A 10,373-nucleotide genomic window follows, 5' to 3' on the forward strand; every position below is an offset into this window, starting at 1 on the left:
CGTTGGGGGTGCGGGCACTTCTCAGCCTAAGCACTACTAACGGTCTGGGCCGGATCATGCGTTTTCGTGGGGCTGCCCTGGGCGGCTGCAGCGCGTTCGGTAGCGGCTCTGGTCTGTGTCCACTAGAAGGCAGTAGCTGCCCACTAATGGTGACAACCCGGACGTCCGCACGCGTCCTGTCCACTGGGGGACTGAATCACCCCTCCTGTGTGCCCCGGCTAGACAGGGCTGGAGAGGTGGGTGATGGACGGATGGATAGATATGATGGATGGGTAGATGGATGGATATGATGGATGGATAAATGGATGGATAGATATGATGGATGCATGGATGGATGGATAGATAAGATAGATGGATGGATAGATATGATGGATGGATGGATAGATAAGATGGATAGATAGACTAGATGATTGGATTGATAGATATGATGGATGGATGGATGGATAGATATGTATGGATAGATAAATAGATGATGGATAGATATGATGGATGGATAGATGATTGGATGGATGGATAGATGGATAGATATGATGGATGGGTGGATATGATGTATGGATAGATAAATTGATGATAGATATGATGGATGGATGGATAGATATGATGGACGGATGGAAGGATAGATATGGATGGATGAATGGATAGATATGGATGGATGGATGGATAGATATGGATGGATGGATGGATAGATATGATGGATGGATGGATAGATATGATGGATGGATGGATAAATAGATAGGTCATAGATAATGATGGATGGGTGGATGGATGGACTGGATGGATGAATGGATAGATAGATGATGGATGGGTGGATACTATCTTTATTTATTTATACTATAGAAACCAACAGATCTGACTGACGGATGGATGGATACATACGTAGATAATGAGAGATGACAGATTAAGTAGGCAAGAGTCATGCCTGGTCAGGGTCTCTGCCCTACCGCCATCTGGGGCTGGACGAGTCTCTGATGGGGGGCGTCCTGGGCACTGTGGGGTGTGGAGGCGCTCTGGTCTCCCCCCACCACACACCAGGGGCAGCCCCCGCCCCCAGAGCTGAGAAGCAAAATGACCCCTAATTCATACCACGTATATTTAAACGAATACCCATCTTTGTGTTTGTGTGACTGTATATAAGAACCCGGGTCTCTTGCCTTGCAGGCAGATTCTTTACCACTGCGTTCCCAGGGAAGCCCCCCCCTATATATATAGGGTATATCATGGAATGTGCTATAGATCGGGCTTCCCTGGTGGTTCAGACGGTAAAGAATCCGCCAGCAATGTGGGAGACCGGGGTTCAATCCCTGGGCCGGGAAGATTCCCTAGAGGAGGACATGGCCACCCACTCCAGGATTCCTCCCAGGAGAATCCCGTGGTCGGAGGAGCCTGGCGGGCTATAGTCCACAGGGTCGCCAAGAGTCAGACACGGCTGAGTGACTTAGCACACATCCACCCCTGTGTGGAGTTAGGCTAAACTCTTCTTTGCTAGGTTAAAACACACACCTTGCTTAGAAAAAAAAAAACAAACAAACAATGGTTTATTTTGAAGAAGTACTAGATTTAAAGAGCAGTTGTCAACATAGCATTGAGACCCTAAGCAGTCATTCCATCCGACACATTCCATCCCCCTCAGGGACTCCCACACAGTTTGTTCATTTACACGCATTCCTGCTCTTGAGGCTTTTTAACAGCACTGAGAAATATCAGTGAAATGACAGGATCACAGGTTTCCAAAGACACAGCAGACACTGGGAAAAAACAATAAATCAATGTCTTCGTCTGACGAATTCCAGCAAACCGCATGTCTTCAGTGTGGGTGCTTTAAAACAGGTTCAAGAAAAGAGATGTCGTACTCTGACCACCTGATGCGAAGAGCTGACTCTTTGGGAAAGACCTTGATGCTGGGAAAGATTGAAGGCGGGAGGAGAAGAGACAACCGAGGAGGAGATGGTTGGATGGCATCACTGACTCTATGGACGTGAGTTTGAGCAAACTCCGGAAGATGGTGAAGGACAGGGAAGCCTGGCGTGCTGCAGTCCACGGGGTCGCAAAGAGTCGGACACGACTGAGCGACTGAACAAGAACTATATTATTAACGTGCTGAAACAAGGAAATCCACCCCTGGGATTTCCACTGAGCCGACAGGCACCGCTCGGAAAGGCCGGCGGTTCCCTGAAGATGCTGTTGGAATCTGGCAACTTCAGTGGAACTGGGGGTCCTTGGGACGCAGAAATCAGGGAGATGTCGGTGGCCCTGAGGAGCTGGACAGCGAACTGTTGGTGACGATGGTGACGAAATGTGACCTGAGCCGTCTGGGACCCAGAGGCTGGATGGACATCACGCCCATTGCAGGCTGGTGGGTGGGAGTGGTGAGGGGCAGTGTTACTGCTTAGACCGGCTTCCTCCAAATTCAAACGGTGATGCTTGTTCTCAGCTCAGCAAGAAGACGGTTCTGTGACGGTGGTTTGAGGTTTTCACAGGTTTTTAGTCAGACGCTGGAAGCCCACTCGCAGGACGTGGCTGCCACTGTCTTGCTGGGTCAGGGTTTTTCTGCCTGCGGACTGTTGTCGTGGCGACCTGACTTTCTAGGGGCTTGGCTCTGGGAACAGTCGGGAAGAGCGGGTGGACCACACGCCATCCTGGGGCGTTCCGAGTCCTTGAAGCCAGCCCTTCTCCCGCCACCCGTGGCGCACGTCCTTTCTCAGGCGGGGGGCATGTCTGGCCGGCATTCTGAAAGCAGCAAACGGAGGGTCTCTGCCCTGTGCAAACACTGCGGACTGGCTTGGACACTGTCCTCTGTGTGGGCCTCCCATGGTGGGGATGGGGATGGATGGGACCCCCAGGCGAGTCCTTCTCCCCACCAAGAGCACGGACTGCCCTATGCAGGTCCCACCCTGGGAGCCAGCACCAGGCACTGCGGCCCCTAGAATCACCCAGCCAGTGGCCAGAGGCCCAGTCTCAGAATCGCAGACTGCGGGGGTCTCCTAGGGCGGCTGTGAGAGTTCTATAAATGAGGGCCTTAACGCCCCAGACAGGTATCCACCCTCCCCGGGTCCTGGGGACCACACGTCTGAGGTCAGGGTGTTCCGGGGCTGGGCTCCCTGCAGAGGCTCCAGGGGAGGGTCCTCCCCGCCTCTTCCAGCTTCCAGGGGCTCCAGGAGTCCGTCCCTGGGCTGGTGGCCGCCTCCCTCCCATCTCTGTGTCCATGTCTCTCCTCTTGGGTGTCTTTTAAGGACCCTGTCACGGGGTCTAGGACCACCCTGATCCTGTGGGTCACACTCTGATATTCCAGGCAGACGTGGATTTGTGGGGTTGGGACACTATGTTCTGCACCACACATGTGTGTGGTTCTCATTCCCAAGCAATGATGTCCGGGGACCAACTGCTCCCGTAACATCGGCTCACAATCCCACCGGCATCTCTGAGGTCTGATGGGGGCGGATGTCACGAGCTTTGCAGCCACCCTGCCCTGGGGGTTCTCCCCAAGCCCCTCCCCGCTGGCTCCTGCCAGGTCTCACCTTACGGGCTTTAGAGCTGTTTTCTTCCCTGCCCCCCTCCCCCCGAGGGAACCCTGAACTTGTCCTATGTTTCTCCCTCTGATGCGCAGAGGGTATTTCAGGCAGACCCTGACGACCTGCTGTGTCAGCATCCCCGGCGCTGCAGGAACTGGGGTCCATCATCTTTTCGAAACCTCACCGCTGCAGGGGGGAGGGGGGTGGCTGCTGCGGGCTCGTGTGCTCGCTGGTCTGGCCGGGTCCTCAAAGCATCGCAGGGGTCAGGCCAGGAACCCCGGCAGACCCCAGGAGGAGGAGCCGTGGGCGGGGGGGGGGCGCTCGGCGGGGAGGCGGCAGGCAGAGCGTGGTCAGGCTGAATCCCAGCGCGCCCGGAGTGACCGAAAACAGGCCGCAAAGACCCCTGCTGTCCCTGAACGCCCCCCCCTGCACTCGCGATGAGGGGTGCCTGTCTCAGAACACGCTCTCCTGCCGTCTCACGCTGGGCCTCTCGGGCGCCTCGTGCTCATCCACGGAGCGCGCGGACAGCGTCCGCCCGGAGAAGAGGCTCTCGCGGCGGCTGTCGGGGCTGTCGGCGGCGGGCAGCGGGCCGTAGCCCAGGTAGTCGCGGAGGCGCAGCTGGAACTCGCTGGACGCGAAGTAGTAGACGAAGGGGTCCAGGCAGTTGTTGAGGCAGCTCAGGCAGAGCGTGAGCTTGTAGATGTGGTAGTAGCTGCGGCCCAGGAAGAGGCGGCTGACCATGTGCACCAGCAGCACGAAGTTGCTGGGCGCGAAGCAGGCGACGAAGGCCAGCAGCACCACGGCGGCCAGGGAGACGGCGCGGCGGCGCTGCGCGCGGCCGTGGGGGTCGGCGGAGCGCAGCAGCGTCAGGATGGTGGCGGTGTAGCAGGCCACGGTGATCACGAAGGGCACCAGGAAGAGCACGACGAACAGCGTGAAGAGGAAGGCGGCCCACATGGCCACGCTGGGCAGCATGTTGGACTTGAGCACGTCGAAGCAGGTGACGATGCCCAGCGCGTCCACGGCGTAGGTGAGGTCGGTGCGCGCCAGCGGCGACAGCGCCGCCAGCAGCAGCAGCCACGCGGCGGCGCAGGCGGCCAGCGCGTAGCGGCGGCGGCGCCACCGCGCGGACGCCAGCGGGTACACGACGCCCAGGAAGCGGTCCACGCTGATGCAGGTCATGGTGAGGATGGACGAGTACATGTTGGCGTAGAAGGCCACGGTGACGGCGTTGCAGAGCAGCACGCCGAACACCCAGTGGTTGCCGTTGCAGTGATAGTGTATCTGGAAGGGCAGCACGCAGGCCAGCGCGAGGTCCGTGACGCTCAGGTTGATCATGAAGACCACCGACGGCGTCTTGGGCCCGATGTGCCGGCACAGCACCCACAGCGAGAACAGGTTGCCCGGGATGCTCACCAGCGCCACCAGCGAGTACACCACGGGCAGCACCACCGCGATGGCCGGGTCGCGCAGCATCAGGATGGTGGCGTTGTCCGGGCGCGTCATGTTCACGTCCATGCTGCGGCCGTTGGGGGGGTGGCCGGGCCGGGAGGGGGCGGTGGCCTCGGGATACGGGGTGCCGATCTGCAAGACAGGAGGGAAAGGGGGGGGGGGTACCCGGGAGGTGAGAGGCGCGGGAGGACGGGGTGTCCTGGGAGAGGGGCCGACACACGGGAGCGTCACAGGTGCACACACACGTTCGCGGAAGCGTTTACGTCGTATGGCATATGCACGTGTGATATAGACACACACATTACATACAATATATATGTGACACACACACCATATTGCACGTATATATGTATATATATGTCATATACACACACACACCATATTGCATGTATATATCTATATATATGATACACACACACCGTATTGCATGCATGTATGTATGTATATATATGTGATACACACACTGTATTGCATGTATACATCTATATATGTGATATATACACACACACCATATTGTATGTAAATATGTATGTATATGTGTGACACACACACCATATTGTCTGCATACACATATATATATGAGATATGCACACATACTCCATATTGTATGTATATATCTATATATATGATACACACACACCGTATTGCATGCATGTATGTATGTATATATATGTGATACACACACTGTATTGCATGTATACATCTATATATGTGATATATACACACACACCATATTGTATGTAAATATGTATGTATATGTGTGACACACACACCATATTGTCTGCATACACGTATATATATGTGATATGCACACATACTCCATATTGTATGTATATATCTATATATATGATACACACACACCGTATTGCATGCATGTATGTATGTATATATTTGTGACACACACACCATGTTGTCTGTATATACGTATATATATATGTGATATACACACACCATATTGTATGTAAAGATGTATATGTGTGTGTGACACACACACCATAATGCGGGTCTGCTGCTGCTGCTGCTGAGTCGCTTCCGTCGTGTCCGACTCTGTGTGACCCCATAGACGGCAGCCCACCAGGCTCCTCTGTCCCTGAACACTGGAGTGGGTTGCCATTTCCTTCTCCAACGCATGAAAGTGAACAGTGAAAGTGAAGTCGCTCAGTCGTGTCCAGCTCCTAGCGACCCCATGGACTGCAGCCCGCCAGGCTCCTCCATCCATGGGATTTTCCAGGCAAGAGTGCTGGAGTGGGTGCCATTGCCTTCTCCATATTGCAGGTATACATGTATATGTCTGTGACACACACCATATTCTGTGTATATATGTGATCTATATACCCACACACCATATTGCATGCATATATGTATATATGTGTGTGTAACAGATAGACACACCGTATTGCATGTATACATGTATAGATATGTGACACACACCAGATTGCATATATATGTATATATGTGTGAGACACACACACACACTATATTGCATGCATGTGAAAAAAGTGAAAGTCACTCAGGCCTGTATGTATATATCTATATATATGATACACACACACTGTATTGCATATGTATATCTATATATGTGATATATACACACATACACCATATTGCATGTATGTATGTATATATGTCATATATACACACACAGCCTATTGCATGTATGTATGTATGTATGTATATGTGATACACACACACACCGTATTGCATATGTATACCTATATATGGGATATATACACACACACACCATATTGCATGTCCTGGGAGAGGGGCCAGCACACAGGAGCATCACGGGTGCACACTCACGTTCACGGGAGCATTTACATGGTGTGTTATATGCACATGTGATATAGACACACACATTACATGTATATATATATGTGTGATACACACACCATATTGCATGTATGTATGTGTATATATGTGATACACACACACTGTATTGCATGTATATATCTATATATGTGATATATACACACACACCATATTGCATGTATATATGTATATATATGTGACCCAAACCATATTGCATGAATATATATATGTGTGTGATACACACACACACTGTATTGCATGTATATATTTACATATGTGATATATATTCACACACACCATATTGTATGTATGTATCCCTGGGGTTTCTTTGGAAGGAATGATGCTGAAGCTGAAACTCCGGTACTTTGGCCACCTCATGTGAAGAGCTGACTCATTGGAAAAGACTCTGATGCTGGGAGGGATTGAGGGCAGGAGGAGAAGGGGACGACCGAGGATGAGATGGCTGGATGGCATCACGGACTCGATGGACCTGAGTCTGAGTGAACTCTGGGAGCTGGTGATGGACAGGGAGGCCTGGCGTGCTGCAATTGATAGGGTCTCAAAGAGTTGGACACGACTGAGCAACTGAAATGAATTGAACTGAATTGAACTGATGTATATATATGTGATACACACACACACACCATATTGCATGTAAATATCTATATATGTGATATATATACACAGACACCATATTGTATGTGTATATGTATAGATATATGTGATATATACACACACCATATTGCATGTCCTGGGAGAGGGGCCGACACATGGGAGCGTCATGGGTGCACACACACGTTCATGGGAGCATTTACATCGTATGGTATATGCACGTTGGATATAGACACACACATTACACACATCATATTGTATGTGTATATGTGTGTATATGTGATATATACACACACACACCATATTGCATGAATATATATGTGACACATTGCATGTATATATGTATATATATATATGTGATACACACACGCCATATTGGATGTATATATCTATATATGTGATATATACACACAGACCATATTGTATGTGAATCTATGTGATCAGTTCAGTTCAGTTCAGTTCAGTCGCTCAGTCGTGTCTGACTCTTTGCGACCCCATGAATCGCAGCACGCCAGGCCTCCCTGTCCATCACCAACTCCTGGAGTTCACTCAGACTCACATCCATCGAGTCAGTGATACCATCCAGCCATCTCATCGTCTGTCGTCCCCTTCTCCTCCTGCCCCCAATCCCTCCCAGCATCAGCGTCTTTTCCAATGAGTCAACTCTTCGCATGAGGTGGCCGAAATACTGGAATTTCAGCTTCAGCATCATTCCTTCCAAAGAAACCCCAGGGCTGATCTCCTTCAGAATGGACTGGTTGGATCTCCTTGCAGTCCAAGGGACTCTCAAGAGTCTTCTCCAACACCACAGTTCAAAAGCATCAATTCTTCGGTGCTCAGCCTTCTTCACAGTCCAACTCTCACATCCATACATGACCACTGGAAAAACCATAGCCTTGACTAGACGGATCTTTGTTGGTAAAGTAATGTCTCTGGTTTTCAATATGCTATCTAGGCTAGTAAAGTAATCCTCAAAATTCTCCAAGCCAGGCTTCAGCAATACGGGAACCGTGAACTTCCAGAAGTTCAAGCTGGTTTTCGAAAAGGCAGAGGAACCAGAGATCAAATTGTCAACATCCGCTGGATCATGGAAAAAGCAAGAGAGTTCCAGAGAAACATCTATTTCTGCTTTATTGACTATGCCAAAGCCTTTGACTGTGTGGATCACAATAAACTGTGGGAAATTCTGAAAGAGATGGGAATACCAGACCACCTGAGATTGCCGGGAGAAATATCAATATATGTGATATATATACACACACCCCATACTGAACTGAGCTGATGTATATATGATATATAGACACACACACCAACCAGGTTGCATGTATATATGTATATATGTGATATATAGACACACACACCATATTGTTTGCATATGTATATATATGTGATATACACACATCATATTGTGTGTATATATGCATGTATGTGTGACACACAGCATATTGTACGTGTATGTGTATATATATGTGATATACACACACACCATATACCGTGTACACATGTGTATTTATACTTGACACACACGACATTGCATGCATCTATGTGATATATCACCCACACACCACGTTGTGACACATACACCATATTGTATGTAAACATGTATACACATATGTGTCACACACCGTATTGCATGCATATATCTATGTATGTGATACATATACACACACCATATTGCATGTATATATGTATATATATATGTGATAAATATACACACACCATATTGCCTGTTTATATGTGTATATATACTTGACACCCACCATATATTACCCACACACCATGTTGCATGTATATATCTGTGACACACACACCATGTTGTCTGTATATACGTGTATATATGTGATATAGACACACACACCATATTGTATGTAAAGATGTATATATGTGTGTGTGACACACACACCATAATGCGGGTCTGCTGCTGCTGCTGCTGAGTCGCTTCCGTCGTGTCCGACTCTGTGTGACCCCATAGACGGCAGCCCACCAGGCTCCCCCATCCCTGGGATTCTCCAGGCAAGAACACTGGAGTGGGGTGCCATTTCCTTCTCCAACGCATGAAAGTGACAAGTGAAAATTGAAAGTGAAGTCGCTAAGTCGTGTCCAGCTCCTAGCGACCCCATGGACTGCAGCCCGCCAGGCTCCTCCATCCATGGGATTTTCCAGGCAAGCGTGCTGGAGTGGGGTGCCATTGCCTTCTCCATATTACGGGTATACATGTATATATATGTGGCACACACCATATTCTGTGTATATATGTGATCTATATACCCACACACCATATTGCATGCATATATGTATATATGTGTGTGTAACAGATACACACACCATATTGCGTGTATACATGTATAGATATGTGACACACACCAGATTGCATGTATATATGTGTATATGTGTGATATACACACATACACTATATTGCATGTATGTGAAAAAAGTGAAAGTCACTCAGGCCTGTCTCTTTGTGACCCCATGGACTATAGAGTCCATTGAATTCTCTAGGCCAGAATACTAGAATGGGTAGCCTTTCCCTTCTCCAGGGGATCTTCCCAACCCAGGGACTGAACCCAGGTCTCCCACACTGCAGGTGGAGTCTTTGCATGCAGAATATTCTTTACCTGAGCCAGCAGGGAAGCCCAGAACGCGCGCGCGCGCGTGTGTGTGTGTGTGTGACCTATACACACACACCACACTGCATGGACGCATTCTTAGTCACTGCACTGGTGTCTGACTCTTTGTGACCCCCTGGACCGTAGCCCACCAGGCTCCTCTGTCCATGGGGTTCTCCAGGCAAGAGTACTGGAGAGAGTCGCCATCCCCTCCTCCAGGGGGTCTTCGTGACCCAGGGATCGAACTCAGGTCTCCTAAGTTGACACATGGGTTCTCTACCATGGGTGCCACCTGGGAAGCCCATTGTATGTATATATGTGTGTGTATATGTGTGTGTGTGTGTGTGTCTATACATTAACACACAAATATAAATCTGGTATATAC

The 10,373-nt window shown here is 49.7% G+C and overlaps 1 protein-coding gene across 1 annotated transcript; it reads right to left on the minus strand.

Annotated features, from left to right (window-relative positions):
* Positions 1-3,962: 3,962 nt before the first annotated feature.
* Positions 3,963-5,027, minus strand: P2RY8 (P2Y receptor family member 8). Its single transcript, XM_052662925.1, has one exon. It carries the CDS (start codon positions 5,025-5,027, stop codon positions 3,963-3,965), a length of 1,065 nt encoding a protein of 354 aa, XP_052518885.1.
* Between the last annotated feature and the right edge of the window lie 5,346 nt (positions 5,028-10,373).

Source organism: Budorcas taxicolor, chromosome X (genome assembly GCF_023091745.1).
Source record: "Budorcas taxicolor isolate Tak-1 chromosome X, Takin1.1, whole genome shotgun sequence".
Lineage (NCBI taxonomy): Eukaryota > Metazoa > Chordata > Mammalia > Artiodactyla > Bovidae > Budorcas > Budorcas taxicolor.